The sequence below is a fragment of the Antechinus flavipes genome, chromosome 1, assembly GCF_016432865.1.
Source record: "Antechinus flavipes isolate AdamAnt ecotype Samford, QLD, Australia chromosome 1, AdamAnt_v2, whole genome shotgun sequence".
Lineage (NCBI taxonomy): Eukaryota > Metazoa > Chordata > Mammalia > Dasyuromorphia > Dasyuridae > Antechinus > Antechinus flavipes.
Window position 1 is genome coordinate 62,356,153 of NC_067398.1, and position 20,550 is coordinate 62,376,702.

A 20,550-nucleotide genomic window follows, 5' to 3' on the forward strand; every position below is an offset into this window, starting at 1 on the left:
ACACACACACACACACTCTACTCTCTCCTTCCCTCCTCCTTAAATCCTTCAGTCTGGGGACTGGTAATCTTGAAGGATATTGGGGCGCCTTCAGCATAGAGTTTTGAAATATATTTTCCCAGCCTAGCACCCACAGAAATTCTAAGAGCAATTCCTTCTTCCTTGTCTCAGAGAATTAGTTATCTAGAAAGGAATCCTACTGACAGCCTATTGACTATCCATCCAATTTTGGGTGGAAAATTTTGCCTAAAGTTGAATAGGTAATGTCCCAAATGGCAATCTTGGAACGCCTGGGAGTCACAGATTCCATTAAAATGATCTTGAACAGGTGAAGTGAGTGCCCAGAAAAACTGTATACTAAGATATAGATAATGAAAAAAACTAAGAAACTAGCAAAGGTTCTGGTGGAAGGTAGTCACAAGTCATCTGGGCAGATGGAGTTTTTTCAGATTTTTTTAGGGGAAAGGGGGAAAAAAAGATGTTTTCACACTGTTTTCAAGCAGAAAATGTTTATTTTTCTCCTTAATATATACAGTCTCTTGGGGATTTCGTTCCACTGACTGTCTGTTTACAAGGATGGAACTAACAGGCAATAGTGACTCCAGACAGTTCCAATGCAAGCTCAAAGAGGAATGGGAGGTAGGGAGTGGGGATGTGGGGAATGAGAACAGTCTCCTAATGTTTGCTCATGAAGCATACAGACATGAATCTAAAAACAAACAAATCAAATATACATGTTACAGAGAACAGAAATCTCTTACTACAGTCAGTATTTTGCCCAGGCAGAAGACTCTGCCTAATAGTCTATAAAATTCAATTCTAACTGAATTGATGGAATAATATATTCTCAAAGGGTACAAACCAAATAATTTGACAGTTCTAAGAATGCTCCAAAGTACAATAGAATGATACAGTTCCCATGTTTGGCAGCACAGGGCATTCTGCTTTCCAGCAGGGAGTATAAAACATCTTTGCAGAAAGAGAACAGTGTGCCTTCAGCGTTCCACCATGGAAAGTTTTCTTATCCCACGCCCAGAATGAGCCTGTCGAGGTCGAGCTGTCTATGAAAAGGAAGCTTGCCAGAGACAAACTGACTTTCTATCGGTCACCTGTGGAGTGATGGAGAGTCCAGAGCCCACAACAGGGACCAAACTGGGGTAGGCTTTAGGGCACAGAGAGGGAAGAGGGAGGCTGCTCCCACTCTCCAGTGCTAAGAGAGAAAGAAAAAGCCTGGCAAAAGGAGCTGGTCAGATAATACTGTTCTGAAAGATGAGTTTAGTCAGAAGGCAAATAGCAGAGACACTTTGAACAATGTCTCTACCTTGGATTCAGTTTGTTCCTCACAGAACAGCACCATAGGCCTAAAGGAAGACAGAAACCCACAGGAGGACTGTCTGTATTCTCAGAGTGAGCCGTTTAAAGTGGTGCTTTTTCTTGCCTTGCACCAACAAAGCACATACAGATTTCAAATCAAACTAACTTATGCATGTCCTTTTGGGTAAAGTGTGGCAAAATTTGGATACTTAACTAAGGGAAGAGAAGAAAAAATTTTCTTTGAGATCCCTGTTAACAGAAAGAAGTCTCCACCTGTACCATTTTGTACCTTGGACAGAACTACTCTGGCCAAAGTTATTACCTGGCTCTCTGTGCAGGATACTTTTACAGCTTCCAAATATATTCCTTGAAGAACACTCCCCCCCCCCCCCCCCCCCCCCAATCCTCTTTTTTCTTTCTCATTGGATAAACTCAAAGGAGATTTATTTTTTTTGACCATCACACAAATCTCAACCTAACATTTGGAACCCTTTGATAGTCAAAGTTATCTTCTCATTAGAATGAAAGAAAAAAAACCACATTTACGTAGAAACAACAACAAAAAAATGACCACAAGCTTTAGTTTCAAAGTGTGTAAACTCTGCATATTTTTGCAACTTAAAATAGGAAATTGTTTTTGACCTCACAAGCAAACTATAAATAAAATACACCTTTCCAATATATATATATATATATACGTATATATGTTTCTCTATATAGATATATTTTACATCTCTTTCCAGTAAGGAACTGAAAAGTCAAAATTCAAGGCACTCAAATACTCCTGCAGGATTAATACAATATTGTCGTCATCATCAAGTCAAGTACAGGAAGTTATTTGTGTTTTCAAGAACGTTAAGTATATACCACAATCACAACAATGGAAAATAAAGTGTCTTTAGCAGTGAAATATGTAAATATTGCCATGAACAAACCCATCCTTGGGATATGGCTTGTGGTGGGTTCTACCAAGCTTGCTGTGGTTGTAGCTGAAGCCACCAAAGCTACACAGACAAATCGTATCCCCAGGCTCAAATACTGTCTTGGAAATGTGTGTGTCAAAAAGAGAGAAGTAGAGGGAGAGAGAAAGATGGAGAGGGAGAGGAAGAAGAGGAGAGAGAGAGAGGGAGAGAAAATGAGAATGAATGTGTGTGTTTTAGGCGAACACCCTGTTTTACAGGTGAGTCAGAAAGCTAGGTGATTCTCAGCTTGGGGCTGCATGGGTTGACAGCAGGTTGCTGCAGGTATACTGGGAATAACTGCAAACCCGTTTTGCTCAGGCCTGGAAATGGTACAAGGTTATGCCCACTAATCCCAGGCTGGCCCACCGGGTCTGGCCACTGCACACCATACACAGGTGCCGGGAACATTCCTCCATATGGACATGGAGGGAGCACATAAGGTGGGACTGGGCCAGAAAGGGGAGTACCTGTCATAGGCATTGGCAGGGCTGGAGTGACTCCGGGAATTAATGCAGCTGACACAGGGCCAGGCACTGGAACAAGATATTGTTTCCCCACTCCTGTTCTGACTGAATTAACCTACAAAACACAAAGACATGCAGAAGGATTACGCTCAGGTTGACTGGCCAGGGTCAACACAATCTGTTTGCTTCAACCCTGGGAGTTCTTTAGGAACCTGCCAAGTAGACATCTCTGTCTCTAAGAGAAAGCAGTCACTGAACCATGCTTGGGCCTTCTAATTCCCCAATCAGGACTTGGGGTTGAGAGGTGGAGAACTACAAACCATCAGACCATCTTTTCCCTCCTGACTCATAACCTACTTCTCCCCTGAGTTCAGACACTGGAGAGAGCCCCTCCAGGTATTTTAGGAAGCTAACATCTCACCTGAAATGTCCAGGGGAATAAGGCAGGGCCTTCATTTTCAAAGGGGAGAACTCAAGGGAGCTCTAATAGCGCTAAGCCGAACCTCCATTGTTGGCTGAAGGTCCTTTGAACACAAAAGGTTAACTTAAAACCTGCCCCATCTCAGCTGCACCACAAAATGGGGAGGAGCTCCGAGTCCTAAAGCCAGCCAAAGAACTGTGCCCCTGGTTTGGGAAGAAAGCACCTCAGGTTAACAGTGCAAAGAACCAGAAAAGCCCTCAGGGCAGGGATGGTGGAATGAGGATGATCTGGACATAACTGTGGCTCTTGTGTACACTTCAAATAGACTGGCTTAAGTCTTCCCACTGGGGGCCAGTCAGTTACAAAGCTTTTGGGGGTACGCTTAGTTTGAAACTCAGTGTTGGAAAAGCAACTGGGATCAATTAACTTAGAGATCAGTCACAAGGCTGGTGTGTGTGTGTGTGTGTGTGTGTGTGTGTTCTGTAAAATCTATTCCCCAACTGATAAATGGTCAAAGGAAATGAACAGACTGTTTTCGAGGTAAGAAATCAAATCATCAACAGCAATAAGAAAACATGCTCCAAATCATTAATTAAAGAAATACAAATAAAAGCAGCACTAAGGTTCCACTTCACACACAGAAGAGTGAGAAAAAAGGAACATGTCAAATGTAGAGTATCTGCAAGAGAACAGGTAAGTCCTACACACATAAAGGAAATCAAAAAGAAAATCAAATAATGAAAAGGTGTCATATGAACAAGTAGCAGCTCTTTCATATTGGAAAAAAAAACCCTGGAAACTAAGGGAATGTTCAACAATTAGGGAATGATTGAACAAATTATAGTATGTGAATATAATGGAATATCATTGTTCTGCTATAAGAAATGATATAAGGGATGGCTTCAGAGAAACCTGGAAAGAACTTTATGAACTGATACAGTATGAAGTGATCAGAACCAGAAGAGCAATTTAGACTATAACATTATAAAAATGAATTATTTTGAAAGGCTTAAGAATTCTCTTTAACACAATGATTAATCATAATTCTAGACTGCAGGGGTCCTCAAACTACGGCCCACGTGCCAGATGCGGCATCTGAGTACGATTATCCCCCTCACCAGGGCTATGAAGTTTCTTTATTTAAAGGCCCACAAAACAAAGTTTTGTTTTTACTATAGTCCGGCCCTCCAACAGCCTGAGGGACAGTGAACTGGCCCCCTATTTAAAAAGTTTGAGGACCCTTGTTCTAGAGGATCCATTAGAAAGAAATGATACCTCCCCCTCTCTGTGCAAAATAGATAGGCTTTGGGATATGGACAGTACAGGAATTTGTTTTGCTTGACTTTGCATATGTATTACAAGAGTTGGTTTTTGTTTGTTTGTATTGGGAGAGGTATTTTCTCTTCAAAAATGATTATTAGCTGAAAAAAATGTTTTTAAATAAATTCCAGGCCAAAATTCTGGCATAAGGGAGGAAAGGGTTGTGTGAAATATAAAAAATTTCACTTAATTATGTCTTACAAAATCTACTCTGAACAAAAGCTTACGATGAAATAAATCCAAGTCCACAGACTCCAGGTTAAGGAACTTGGCTCTATCACTTTAGAGCAGCTGATGTTAGTCAGGTGTCAGGAAAAAAGAAAAATAATAGAAGTGACACTCAGGTGTGAATGACCCATACCTACTCTGAGAGGGTTGACCCATACCTACTCTGAGAGGGTCATGGGACTGTTTGTTTTCTTAAAACAAACAATGGCAGAGGACTGCCAAATGATGACATTTACGGGCAGCATTAACAGTGAAGTATGATAATTCAGGTGGAAGGGAAGTTGGGGCACAGATAAAAAACACTGACACTTGTCAGTTTTTTGAGAGTTCTATTTTTATTCTCCCCTCCCAATTTAGACTGCTGATGCTGTGAGCTTTTTTGATTAGTGTACTTACAGATTTTTTCCCCCTCCTCCCAAAGCTAATGTTTCTCTAATATCTTCACAATTTTTCACAAAGTTCTTACTGCAATAACTCTGGGTATTGTTTGTTCACATAAGTTGTTTTCAAGTCAGGCACTACCTTGACCTGAAGTGGCAGTAAGCTGGTACACATATTCAAAGAATAGCTCTAAGAAAAAAACTTTCTTGGTGGAAAACCTGATTTCACACTTACTCCAACAGCTCTTTTCAATCCATCTAATACTCTTGAATGGCCTGAAAGTTAGAACTGCTTCCCTATAAATCTGTAACAAGTTCAGTTTCAGGATTAGAGATGAATATGGACCTTAGTTCAAGAGTAGCAGAAAAGTCCATTCCCAACTAAACAAAGTCCTTAAGAAAAGGGATCCTGCCACTCACATTCTGAATACAGAGTAAGGCTCTGATGGCTCAAGGGGACCATACTGAATATTATGGACATATGCTATTGTCCTATTCTATCTCAGATGTTCCCTTCTTGGATTGAGAAAAGAGTGATGGTGAGGGTAATTCTGTTGTCATCTAACATCATAACTGGATTCTTCTTGGATCGTCTCTGGGATAGGAAATAGTGGATGGCTTTACTGACCTTCTGGTTCTCTTTGAATAAAAAAAAAAATTAAGCCCCAACCCTGGCAAAAAATTAAATTACAAATCGAGCTGGAAGAATTCAGTAAGATTTAAAGATTCAAACTACTTTTCAGTATAGTGACAGAGAAAAATTACTTTAGGTAAATTTAAGCAGTTGTTTACCACAGTCTTGGGATTTACTAATAGGACAACTCCAATAGAAAGAGATTATTATTAACATCTGGCCTGATATTCTTTTTGCTAGTTTCTTGATCTCCCTATTTCCTTCAGGCTCAAATCTTGACGCCATTCTGAATTTAACACTGTCTCTTTTTGATACTGCTTATCAGTTCAGTCTCTTAATTCCCATTGATTTTCCTTCCTTTGAAATGTTGTATCTCTCTCCTTCCATAACAGACATTTCTCTACTCTAGGGCCTCTTCACTCTGTTTGCAGTTGATATAGGCACTAATGCCATTACCTCATCCATAAGCAAGCTGGTTCCCTTGTGACACAGCCTAAAATAAAAGAGAAAATTCTTTCCCCCTCAGTTCAACCAGAGATAATATTGGAATTTTTCACAAGGTGTTTTTACAAGAAAATAAGCAAAAACAAAGCAGCAAAACATACAAATTACAGAAATAGATGAATCTGCTGAGCATAAGTTTCTGATTCAAGCTTAAACCAAGAAACGGTTTATCGGATAATCAATCCCTTGGTTTCTGTTCTTCAGTTTCAAAAAAAAAAAAAAAAAAGTAAAAGATATTTCAGTGTCCTTCCAGAACACTCTTCAGAGAAGGCAGGGACAATCCTCTAGCCGGGTAGGTCAGATTTTAAAAAATACTGATATCATTCGTTTTCATATCACCTTCATTATTCCTGGCCAGGTCATACTCTTAACTGTTTAATGGGGTGTCATGTAGTAGCTCTTTACATGACATTATCCAGATCCCAGAGAGACATGTCATCTCTTATCTAACAACAAGCATTTTCCTTCCCTCTTATGAAAAGCAAGGACGTATTCCCTCACAATTACGTCAGACAAACACTAATTTTTCAGGTCTTTTTAGAAAAAAAGATTTCTTGATCTTACTACCTTGGAATCAAGTAGGAACCACTATATGCTGAATTACTAAGATCAAGTCCTAAAATATTTTAGATCCAATTATTTTTTTTCCCTTTCCCCAGGTCATCATTTGCCAGTCTCTTTTAGGCAAGTATCTGATGCCCACATTGCTGAGAACTGATGAATCTGGTAGAGATGTGAATGGGGACAGTGGTGGTGGTGGAAAGGCTTGTCCCTGATCTAATTGCGATGAAAAGAAAAAGTGATTACTTTGGAAGCACCACTGCTTTTGAAGAATTCACCTTCTAAATACACAGAGGCTCTTTGACAGGATTCTCTAAAGGTGAACTGAAGAACTTATCAAGGTACTCTCTACGTCAGGTATAGTCTTTCAATGGATGCTTTCATCATAAGGGGAAACATAAATGGGTCTTATTGCATCCAGCAAAATGAAGTCAATGAGCTGTTCATGAACCTATTATTGTAGCCTTAAAGAATCAGAAAAACAAACCCATGAATTTATCACCCATTGTAAGGACTATCCCTGAACAGAACTATGTACCAAAGTGCCTTTCTTCTACTTGGGTTTGTTTGCATGTTTTGGATGGGTTAGGGCGGAGAAAGGACAAATGAAATTCTTCCTGAGCTAATTAGTAACAAGCATACACTCTGTTCATCCTCCATAGCCAGGAAGAAGAGAAATGATTATTCTCCATTCAGGAGGTAGAAATTAAATGGTAAAAGGGAGAAGCCATGGCCAAGCTTAAGTAAAGAGCCATCCCGCTTTGGAATCAGAACCAGAAATCCATTACCAAAAATCGGGCCAATGTTGTTCACACTAAGTATGTTTTCCTAACCCAAGAGAAAAGCATTTAGATTGAAGAGGGTTGTAGAAGATATTCTACCATTTTGTTTTTTTTTTTCCTCTCCCCGAGTTCAGTCTTAATCCCCGAAGTGTGATCCTTGAAGGCACACCAATAGAATATAAACTCTTTGGGCTAAGGGACTTTTTCTTGTCTCTCTCCAATGTGTCTTATACCTGGTAGTTATTCAGTAAACCTTATTGATTGGAATCTTTGGGGGAAAATTTTCCTCAAAACTGATCTTTTCTTGAGGGAATGATAGAAGATGTGCAATAAACATTTCTTTCATGGTGCATTGGACTAAAGTGGGAGAATTAGGGAGGGAGAGGATGAAAGAAGGAAGAAAGCAGGGAGGCATAGAACAGCCAATGACTCCTTCACCCAATTGCTGTAAATGTTTATCAGAGCAGAAACAACACATTTTGAAATTTAAGCAGCACTGAGAATTACATGTACAAGGAAAGGAAGGTCACTAACATCGAACTGCAGATCCCTCCCCCCCCGGCTCCCCGCTCCCCGGATCTGAAATCAGAGAATCACAGGAGGTGGGATCTCCTTGGTCTTCTCCCACCCCAAACAGGAGTCAAGTTCTTCCACGAACAGGTCACACACAGTGTAACTAATAGAAATCAGGGACTAGAAAGGCAGGTTAAGCAGGACTAGTCGGACACCAGCAAACAGGAATGCTAACAGGTGAGCATTATGCAGACAAGAGATTCCCAACACCAATGGGTTTCAGAGGATCGGTTTCAGAGCTCTGTGCAGCCCGGTGAGGTGGACGCCGTTCCATAAGAAGGCATCCCTGTTTTCCAGGGCCCCTTCCGGACAAGAGTAGGCTCTCCCTCGGCCCTCCAACCCCTGGCCACTCTGCCTTCCCCAGAGACTGTCACTTACGCCACGTGCCTCATTTTGTGCCTGAACAGGATTTGCTCGGGGTTCCATGTCTTGCCTTTTCTGATTCTGTTTCAGCTGGTTTAGGGAAGGCTTTGTTTGAGCAGCTCCCACAGTCTTGCTTGTCCATTCATCCACTAGCTTGTGCAAATCATCCGTGAACATCCCTTTCTTGTTGTTGCTATTATTGACTTGTGCCTGGACTTGCAGGGTGGCTGGGGGCACCGGCTCGGGACCCGTTACCAGACTGGTGGTGGAAGATCCTAGGAAATCACACACAAGGCAGGATCAATTATAAGGCTGACACAAGGGCCCTTCCACGACTTGAGTTATTTCCGACATGTTTGCACCGGAGAACACCTTTGCTTCAAGAGTTGGTCTGGAGAAAGGGGGCCTTTTTTTCCAGAATTTTTCAATCCAATTCCTGATATGTCCCATACTTTGCCTATCATTGAATTCTGGGCTGAGGAAGTACAGGACACAGGCCTCCCTCTTTGGGAATATTTTATCAACTATCTCATGGGGGGAAAGAGCAATGACAAATAGCTTGGCTATTCTTATGGCAGCTTTTCCAATTTGTTTTTATGAACAGCACCCATCTGTTCTACCACAAGCATTTCATCACCATGGTTCAGTGCTCCCTGTGCACAGAGTGAGTACAAAACCAAACCTCCAAGCTTGGTTCCCAGAATGGGAACAGCATGGACCTCATGGCTTGGGAGTGAACAGAGAAAGAACATGATAACAAGATTTACATGTCCAGAAGAAAATGCTTATTACAACAGGCCAGATTTTTTTTTTTTTAAGTCCAATAAGTTCCAGTTACCTGGAGATTCTAATTAATTTTAAAAGTATCAGTAAGGGAATTGGAGGTAGAACTTTAGCTTCTCTCAGTATTGGTTGGTATGTGTGAATATTTAGGAGTGTCAGGCCAAGAAGTAACATACTTTTGTTGTGAGCTGGCTGGGCAGCTTTCCACAAACATGAAACTAATGAATTAAAACAGGTAGAAGGAAGCCTGTTTCACTACTTGGAGAAATACTTTGCACTGTCATAAACTAAAGTGGAATGCAAGGTCTTTGAGGGCAGGGCTTTTGAATTTTGTCTGTCTTCAGTTCCTGGAACACAGTGAGCACTTCATAAATGCTTTTGGAATTGACCTTAAGAATTGGATAAACACCATGTTTGGCTTTGTTATGATTTTTCCCTGATATTCATTATTTTAATTAAATCAGTCCCTTTGTTGAGTTAAGTGCTTGGCCCATATGATAGAATTTCTTTTAAAAAAATTTGACAGATAATTTTTTATTTAAAATTCTGGGTAAGTTATAAATGGAAAAGCAATCCAATTATAAACTTGTTTTAAAAAAACTAATTAAAAAACTGAAATTAACATTTTCATTTTGAAAATTTAACCAGAGACCATCTCTTCAAACAAACAGTTCAGAAACACAATGCACTATATGAGTCTATTTTAGTAATTAGCAATGAACAAGCACGGACACAGATGCCTATTTCTAATTGAAATTTTTCAACCAATGTCTGAATAAAGCAGTCCAGGTAAACTAGTAACCCATTTAATCCTGGACATCTTTCATTTTGCATTGATATTCATTCTATTAAAAAAAAACTTTTGGAGAATATTTATTCTGGTGATTTAGGAAAAGGAGCCAATTAGTTATTAGTAATTTATGGATCTGGGGAAAAAAGGAGTCCCTGAAGTAACTTTGATAATGATACAAATGGGAACAGGGAAGAAGAAGCATGAAGGCAGGATGAGATGAGGAGCAGAGATGCTGCTGCACGGAAGCTGCAGGACCATCCAGACACAACAGCCACTTCCATGGCAGCAACAGCCAAGTTATTCCACAGGCATCAATCACAGACATGGGTGTCCGTCTACTCATTCACTCACACAGCGCGCAGCCAGCACCATTTTTGCAAGAATATCAATGAAACCCTGATGGTATAGCCAAGAAAGGAAATGACCCCATGCAATGGAGAAAATACGAAAAGGAGGAAAAAAATCAGATAATTACTACTACTGTGCTCTTTCCCTAGGCATAGACGTTTCAGGGTGGACCCTATAAGGTAAAACAATACAAGACACATAGAGTTAGGCAGGACAGTATACTTCTGCTGAACAAGCTACTGTATGTTCAAGCAAAGGTCATCATTATGCAAGGAAGAGCAGACAAAAAGTCAGCAGTTCAGAGAGAAGAGAAAAACCTCAATTAACTGGGCATCCCAAACCCACATTAGTTAGTGTGCAGGTTAACAAATGTTTTACCGAGCACATCCACATGCCAAGAGTAATACTCGAAAGCTTCAAGTTTTTGACATTGTGTGTGGAAACCCAATGTCTCTATAAGTTTATGAAAAAAAAAATCCCCTTCGCTTTCCAGTACAAGCGCTTGGACCCCCGCTGTGATTAGGCACGTAAAGCGGTTTAAAATCCGTTACAAGAGCTTACTAATGCAAAGGGGAGCTGGCCAGGAGGCGGTTAATAGGCTGTAAAGGACAAATTCAAAGTTTCACAAGTCCAAAAAGATACATTGTTCTGTAGGTCTGAGGCCAATTTGGAAAATATTCTAATATCCAAAGGTTTCTAAAAAGTTTGAATATTCTGAATTCAGTGGTAATATCAAATGTAATAAAAATCAGCCCATCCTTATTTCAAAGGGCCAAAGTTGATCTGGAATTAAAGTTTTTATATTCTAGTTTTGTGACATGTAACCCAAAAGCTCTTATTACCATTCTTTCTTTCAGTATTGGAAGAGTGGGGTAGGGTCGAGAAGTTAACCTTTCTTTCATAATTACCTTCCTAATTGAGGACCACTAATGGTATTCATCTTGCTTCAATTTGCTGCGTAAAACTGTTCAAGTTGTGGGTGAGGGGCATTTAAAAATGAATTTTGTTACATATTCTCTGTAGTAGTGGTGGTGGTGATGGAGATGGGAGATGTCCACCTCCTCACAAACAGTAAGAGTTAAAAGCCATGGGCCAATTGTCTAACAGATTTCTGAGTATGGATAAAGTACAATCTTTTCTCTTGCATGTTAGAAGTACTTAGTAATGAATGTAAAAGGGCATCTTTCCTTACTCTAGTTTCAATATCATTTGTTTATAATGCACTGTATTTGAGGGTTTACTATTAATTTAGATAGATTAGTTATTATTATATTAAAGCTATCTGGAAACCATCATGGGGAAATGACTCCACTTTTATGATTGGACACTAGTCCAACACTTAACAAACTTTGTAATCATCTCATAAAGAATATAGAGAGGAAGTGTCTTATTTTAGAGATGGGATATTTAAATCACTTTCCCTAAGGTTACTCAATTAGATTAATGGGAGAACTAACAACCAAAACTAAGTCTCTTTTTTATGTTCCTGAAACAAGTTTCTGGTATAAAACCCATTTAAAACCATCAGTGCAAAATCACAACCCAGTGGATACCTTAGTGGGATACTCTAAAACAAGAGGAAGATATATTCTTAGAGCAAGCTGACAGACCCTTTTAAGCTATAAGTTGATATGCTCTATACTCCCATTTCCCTTCCAATGCTAGAAAATAACTTTGGTCCTTAGCTGAAAATGAAGGTACAGTTTCTTAAGTCTCTAGAGGTTGTAGCTCCAAGGAAAGACTTTTTTTTAAAAACAACTCACACAAACTCCACACCAGTGTTTATCTTTATTATCCAGAGTACTTTTGTTTACTCTTCTTGGACTGAAATCCAGATCTTGGTGAGGGGGAGAACTTGAAACAATGGTGAAGGAGACAGATTGTAGAAAATGATTGTGAAAAGTCAGAGTAACCTCTTCTGTCTCTGTTTTAATATTTTCCTCACCAACTTCATAATGATTGTGCTAGAAATTCCCCCTATAGCTCATGGGGGGCCATAAGACTCCCCAAAAGGACCCCTGAACCACCCATCTCCTTTTTTGGCCCTTTTCCATTGACATGGCTCAAGAGACACTATAAGGCTAGTAACACTCTATGAAAAAATGTTGCTTGAGTGGTTAATTCTTAGCCCACTCAGTACCTACTTGAGTTGGCACAAATCTCAGACTATATTTCTTCTACTACACTGTGTGCTTCACGTAGGCAGGGACTAAAATTGTCCAAAATTTGCATATTACCCAATGTGTAACACAGTGTTCTTTGCACAGAGTGGGCATTTAATATGTGTCCAGTGAGTGAAGTGCAGTGTCCAATTTTTCCTTTGTTATGTTATAGATGTGATTAAATTAGTCATCAACACAGATCAGAAACAAAAATCATTCTATCTCTTCTAAGTCAATGAAGCAACCATTTGTTACGGGACCCGCTTGCAAAACACTGTCCTGGGCACTGGAGATACAAAGGTGAATGATAGCTAGCCCTGACTTCAAGTGAACATCTTACCCACTTACATTTCCTTTATTCCCATGGCTAGTTAGTAGATTATATCTAGAACTCCTTTCCCACAATGGAAACCAGTGCTAGATTGAAGATGGTTCGAGGAATTCACACAGACCTCATGGTTACTACTATTGTCAGAAAAAAAAAATAATCCCTGCTTTCAAGACATTGAAATAGAATTTGGCACGAGTTCCAAATTAAAGTTTAGGGAGATGAAATCACATTTCAACAATGAACATCCTGCAAACAACAAACATCTAAACATACACAGGAACAAATGCATAGGATCTAAAAGAGTTAGTGCTTCTAGCCATTCTAAATCTGAACAAGAAATTATGTATAATTTTCAAACACATTTATGCAAAAAAAAATTGCACAATCATTTAAAAACAGAGTAGTGTTGGAGGTTTTCTTTCTGTCCTACTAGTGAATAAAATTGTAGTTAGGAAAAGCAAACCTTGTTTTCTCTGCAGGGAGCTGATATCAGGTGTCTTCCAAAGGATTTCAAGTCTATTTTTTTGTTTTTGCTCTCTTTTTTTGGGAGGGGAATGGGAGAGTGGATGGAAAAAGATAATCTGGGAGATATACCTTTAAGCCAATAGAGAGATTAAGCATTTTAAAAAATTGATATATCATTTCAGTTCTGCACATATACTATTATTGAGCTATTGTGTTATGAGATAGAGACATATGGCAACATGTAGACAGAAGCTACAGGACGTGCGACATATAGTTTTGCTTGCAGAGAAAAGCAGAGTATCTCCTCTTCACCCATACTTTAACATACAGATAATAACAGTAAGTAGTATCACTTCCAATACATTCACATGTGTGAGACATATCCACATGACAAGTATTAAGACAGATAAATACACAAAAAAAGCCAACAACTGGGTAAAATCTAGTTAAGGAGAAAACAAGTGATTTTTTTTTTTTGAAGTATATTATTTTATCGTAACATACAGATGAGAAAACAATTCTGGACAAAGATAGACAAATTCACAGCGAAAATCACAGACAGTCAAATGCTCTTCCCAGTGAGCTTCCCGAATCCCAAATCTATCTGCTCATTATGCCCTCACCATCTATTCCAATACCTTTCTAGCTGGTATTCCTGTCTTTCTACTCTTTATAATCAATCTCACACTTTGCCAGATAATCTTTTTAAGACAGAAATAATGTCTTTTTTTTCTCTTCTACTCTTTAATGGTTCCCCATTTCCTTAAAGATGGTGTTTAAAACACATTAGCTAGAACTCAAGGTCCTCTGCAAAACCCCGCTTTCAAAGACTTGAACACCTGGTTCAGGCATTTTTGTGCCCTTCCTATATTGTGAACACTGTTTTCTTAACATCTTGCCTCTGCTCATTTGTTCATGTTGCACACTCTAGAATAGTCTCGACATTTTCTGCCCAAATGAATGCTCTCATATGCATTCTATCCCTTATTACTGACTTTGAGGGTACTGGCCATATCTCCTCCTCCCCTACCTCAGCGCCTGGGCAGAGGAATAGGCACTAGATAGGTGTTCAAGAAATGTCTAGTAGTAAATAAACCCCTTAATGTCCTGAAATTAACAACTCAGAATAATTTTTGTTCATTAGACCTGTTGTTAAATGTGACCATTTTAAACGTGAACATTAAGGCAGGTTGGGATTAGAAGCATTATATTATACTGTCAGAGACCTCAAACTTTTTTTGTGTCATGGATCCTTTTGGCACTATAATAAAATTTATAGATCTGTTTTTTAGAGTAATAGTTTTAACTGCATAAAATAGACAATATTACAATACCAATGATATTTAAGTAAGTATAGTTATAAAAATATTTAACAAAAAAGCTTATAGAGATAAAAGGCTGGCTTGAGTCAGGAAAACTTTACTTAAGACTTTCCTATGACATATTTTGGCTGTGTAGCTCTGGGCAAGGTATTTAAAATTCTAGACAGCTCTTACTGGTCTAGACAACTTTCCAAGCTGGGGAGAAGGGGCTGACCTGTACTGAGAGAATTAATTTCCTCATTTTGGAGTTCCTTAACCCAGTGAAATCACAGTTCCAATCTTTGGCCCTATTTAGCTTTACGCAGTGCAGAAAGATCAGCTTTGGAGCCAAAAAGGCCACTGTGATCATAGGCAAACACTCACTACTGTGTGACCTCTGGGACAAAGCTTTCACTGTAAAGTGGTCCTCATTTACAAAATGACCCCTGGGATTGCTGGGAAGATCAAGGGACGAAACTGATGCTAAGTCCTTTTACTGACAATGACAATAACTCGCAAAAAAGAAGCATGATGGCAAGGCCATGTAGTACCTGGACAGAAGGAGCAAGAGGATAGGATACCTCTGGCTGTAGTTTATCAAGTTTCTTATCACATTTGAGAAAAACTGAAATATTCTTTTTTGGCTTGCTGTGTTGTACAGAGCCAGCAGAGGGAGCTCCTGCTGAGGTTTTCAAAGTTGCTTCCATTCAATTAATCTATTAAAAAATTGACTCAACTATGTGCTCTGTTTTCTTCCATCACAAAATCCATCACTCTTCCAACACTATCTGCCTTCTTTTTTCAAATAGTATAGAACACTTATTTTAACGTTCTCCTACAAGGAACTGAAAACATAAGGATCAGGACTACATCCTTGCCCCAGAAATGGTGCTTCAGTAGACCAATCAAAAGTAGAAAAGGGCTGAGTGAATTTAGACTTCAGAGGAACTGGGTTTAATAGCTGTGCTACTTGTTACTTTGATGGGCTTGGGAAAAATCCTTTGTTCTGTGGCTTCCTTATTCGTAGGATGAAAAGGTTTGATTTAGTCACTCAAGTTATCTTCCCCACTCCCACCTTAAGCAACTGGGGTTAAGTGACTTGCCTAGAGTCACACAGCTAACTCCAAGCTTGGTGCTATATGGATTCCTTTTCAGAAAATTGAAATTTTAATGCAAAATATTAACCAAACAACAAACAATAATCAAACTACTTATTAAGAACCCTAAAAGTTCAGTTCCTTTTTTTTTTTTCATAGCATTGAGATAGCTTCCCTACATTTAAGTGGCAGAACCAGTATTGAATCTAAATCCGTTGACTATAAATCCAGTTCTCTTTTCACTGACTGTAATTGTTGTTTAGTCTTTCTTCATGACCCCATTTGTGGTCTTCTTGGCAGAGATATTGGTGGTTTGCCATTTTCTTCGTTTTACAGATGAGGAAACTGAGGCAAACAGAATTCAGCAACTTGCTCGGGGTCATATTAGCTAGTAAGTGCCTGAGGCTGATCTGAAATCAGGTCTTCCTGACCCCAGGCCCAGCACTATCTACTGAGTGATCTAGAGACCCTTTTCTCACTCTATCATGCTGTTTTCTTGGACAAGACATTTTACCCTGCTGGATCTTAGATTTCTCCTCTGTACAATGAGATGGTTGGGTGCAAAGATCCAAAATATCTTTGCTATCTAAGGAAAGTTCTATGGAACCTTCCCCTCAGGAAGAGCACTAAGTTAAATGTTAAAGGGCTAGTCTTAGTTATAGATCCATACCTGCCATTGCAAAAGCACATCTTTACTCCTTACTGAACTGCTGAAACAAATAAATAAGTCTGCCCTCTCCTAACTTTGTGATGCCAAAAGGTCAAAGGAAGACCCAAACAAAAGATCTAGAGAGCCTCAGAGAAAGTATCCATTCACTTATGAAGAATCTGACAACTTAGAATGTACTTTTGTACTTTTAAAGAAAAATTTCTTAATGAAATTTCTGCTAAAATTTCTTTGTATCTTTCTCTGCCCCCAAAAGCTCTTACATAGCAAAGAACTGTTTACTTGTATTACTATCATATATACACACACACATAGTATATACACATATATTCATATGCTTAAATTAAAATTTCATTTTCAAATGAAGATCCACCTTCTCCTTCTCTACCCTCCTCCATTGAGAAAGCATATTGGCCATATATACAAAAACATCTCAAATTGTACTCTGGGACCATTATCTTTCAATCAGGATTTGGGAAGCATTTCACTACAATCAATATTGTGTGTGTGTGTGTGTGTGTGTGTGTGTGTGTGTGTGTGTGTGTGAGAGAGAGAGAGAGAGAGAGAGAGAGAGAGAGAGAGAGAGACAGAGAGAGAGGAGAGAAGGAGGAAGAGGGAGAAACAGAGAGAGGGAGAGGGATGGGGTAGGGGGAGGGAAATAGCAATTAAGTGACTTGCTCAGGGTCACACAGTTAGTATTAAGTGTTCCAGATCACGTTTGAACTCAGATGCTCCTGACTCCAGATTGGTCGTGCTCTATCCAATGAACCACCTAGCTGCCCTACCTTCAGGTCGAATATTCTTATACCCATTTTGCAGGGGTCCACATTTTCTGATCACTGGATTCGGGTGGTCTTTCCATGTCACCATGGTCCATGCTATACCATGTTCTGAGTGCTAGACTTGGGGTCAGAAAAATCTGTGCTCTGTCTAACACTTGTGAGCTGATGGGTTCTGGGACAAGGGGCTCTCTGAACTTCAGTTTCCTTTATCATGGGGTTGTGAGACTAAATGAGAAAATATACATAAAGTATAAGGTTGTTATTTTTCTTATCTTGGTCCCTGATATAGCAGAAGAGAATAAATCACATTAAGGAAAAAAGGGGAGAAGCAAAAAGCATAAGATTAAAAAGAAAGAAGTAAATGAAAAAGATTAGGCACTTGTCATCACTAAGTGACTGATGCCATTTTATATATGAGGAAACTGAGGCAAACAGTTTAAGTGACTTGCCCAAGGCTAAATAGCTATTAAGAATCTGAGGGCAAATTTGAACTTAGATCTTCCTAACTCTCATAGCTAGTTATGAGCCACCTAGATGCCTAAGAAGGTCAGGGGGCACCAAATAAACCAAAATACCTATAAGGGGGGGTGAAGGGGAGATGGAAGGAATAAGAATAATTGAGCTAAAGGATTTATATGCTATAGAAAGTGACAAAATTAAAGTTTTGAGAGCAGCTGACAATTTGTAATTACTACTTGGTAGGAAATAGGAATTCTTGGTGCATACTTCCATTTCTAGAGAGGAAAATTAGAGACTCAAGACTTCTGTACATTTTTTTGGCTTGAAATGAGAATCAAGAAAATTAAGTGCTTAAGCACACAGTGGGCTTTCTAAGAAATATCCATTAAAAGTCATTCAATGCAAAATGGTCTTGAATTCTGATGTCATAACACAGCTGGTTTTCTAGAGGGCTGAACAATAAGTACCTGAAGTCTAGATGGTATTATTGAAACAATGACATAGTACAAATGAAAATTCACATTTGTGTAAAGCTCTATGCTTTATAAAACACTTTCTTCAGAACCACCCCTGAGGTAGGGCTAATATTAAGCTTCCCCTCCTCCTTTTACAAATAAGGCAAATTTTCCTTTTTTTTCTTTCTTTTACACAAATAAGGCAAACCAAGGTTCTATTTTATAATGCAAGGAAAACAGATTCAGAGAGGAAAGAAGTAAATATTTAACCAATACTGATTATATATCAGCCACTGTGTTACATGGTGGTTTTTTTTTTTTTAAACAAATATGATCTCATTTGTGTGTGTGAGGTAGGTGCTATTACTATGTCCACTTTTTAATCGAGGAACCTGAGGCTGAAAGGGGTTCCTTGTCTATGTTACAGAGCTAGTAAATATCTCAGACTGGATTTGAACTCTGGTCCTTTGGGCCACAGGTTGAGTGCCCTATCCATCATACCATTACCTTGCCTAATCTTCTATCTGCAACCCAAATTGTAACTAGAACCAGTCCAACATTTTTTTTTTAAATATAATAACACAGAGCTTGGAGGATGGAATTCTGGATTCTATTCCCAGCTTGATCATTAACTTGCTCTGTGAACACAGTAAATCCTCAGTTTCCATGTCTGAAAAAAAAGGGGGGTTAGACCAGAGGATCTTTAAAGTTCCTTCTAGCTTTAACAATCCATGTATTTTTGAACTAAGTAAACCTGCATCAGAAAACAAATTGAGTGGCAACATTTGAAAATAATATATGGAAAGTCAAAGCTTTGGGGTCTTCACCCCCAGGGCACATCACAAACAATAGGGCTGGTAAAATAGTAAATTATTTTCAAAATAAGTTAATATTCAAAATAATTAATAGTAAAATTATTTACTCCCGAAGTTTTGCGCTCAGAATGAAGAAATTATAGTGCTTCCATTAAAAAATAACTTTCCAACTAAGACAATGAAGATCATTGTCTTAACTTAAAATCCTTTATTCTTTCTCATCTTGTTTTCTTTGACCCAAATGTCCTACTTCTTCTAAATCCTTGTTGACTTACTGCAATCTGTAGTGTACACATCAAACAGGCTCTCCCAGTTCAGCTTGGGAGCCTTAAGGGTTTATTTCACCAAAAAGTCTGTTATTGTTTAAGTCTGTTAATATAACAAAATACCCTACCTAGAATCTCAGAAAACACAAATTATCCTTGTGATGACTCTCTGTTCCCAAGTTTACCAATTTTCTTAAACACTCTTTTGGTATCTTAAGAGTCTTTAATATAAACAGCTGAATATACTATCAATTGTGAACATATGGGTCCATATATACACAGCAGCAGTCCAAATAAAATCCTTATTTTTGATGGGCATTAGTATAGGGTTAGTAAAGCTGCATTTATTTAATCTGAAGAGAAAAGCCAAGTTGTACTTAACAAAAACCATGAGTAATGGAATATCTTTTTTAAATGTTATTTTATTTCTCTCCACCATGGTCAAAGGGAACCCAAGGTAACACATAAAGACTCAAGCTTTCAATGATTTGCAATTAGTAGGGGAGTAATTGCCAGGTTACAAAAGCTTTTACATCAATAAGCAAAGTACCTATAAGTCTGCCAACTTTTTCTCCTCTAACCTTTTTGTGAGGAATTAACATTTTCCTGAAACTTTGAGAACCTGAGGGTAAGAAGAAGTCCTGGTAGGAAAGTTCTGTAATGTTAACAGCAAAGGGGAAACAGGCTGTCTTTTGTGCTAAGAAATCTCAGCAAACTTCAGGGAAGAGGCAGATTCAACTCAGTTGGGGATCTGACAGATTGAGAATTTACATTTTACACATAGCAGGTGCTTACCAAATATTTATTAACTGGAGATCGCAATCTACGTACTGGGCCCCCTAACAGAGTGGGAAATTAAATTACAGCTGTAGGTGGGAATAACTCCATATCAGTGAGATACAAAGTAGCATCTTGGCAAGGCACAATATGACCTGAAGTCATATGACATCTGGGCAAATCATTTCACTTCTACATGCTTCAATCTTCTCATCTAAAAAGTGGGTTAATAATAGCACCTATGTCTCAGGGTTATTGTGAGGATAAAAGGAGACTTATCTGTAAAGCATTTTGCTGCCTTAAAGCATTATGTAAATGGTAGCTAAGATAATAAGATTTTTATGAAAGACATGAATGTCTTTTGATTATCAACGGTAACAAGAAGTAGGGATAATTTGAATGTTTGGCATTCATGTGTCTTTGACTTTTGTGCAACAGACTTACCTTGTAATGTTCTGCCTAGGTTAACAATAAAATAAGTTGCATTCAAATAAAAATGTCCTGATTCTGTATACTAGCCAACGATGAATAGGAGAAAGTGGT

At 38.7% G+C, this 20,550-nt stretch overlaps 1 protein-coding gene across 1 annotated transcript in view; it reads right to left on the minus strand.

The window, feature by feature from the left end:
• Positions 1 to 492: 492 nt before the first annotated feature.
• WNK2 (WNK lysine deficient protein kinase 2) overlaps positions 493 to 20,550 on the minus strand; it is a 229,901-nt gene continuing 209,843 nt past the window's right edge. The window contains 4 exon segments of the mRNA XM_051983917.1: positions 493 to 709; positions 2,744 to 2,855; positions 8,522 to 8,781; positions 10,558 to 10,602. Coding sequence (XP_051839877.1) covers positions 687 to 709; positions 2,744 to 2,855; positions 8,522 to 8,781; positions 10,558 to 10,602 — 440 coding nt within the window. The 3' untranslated portion in view covers positions 493 to 686.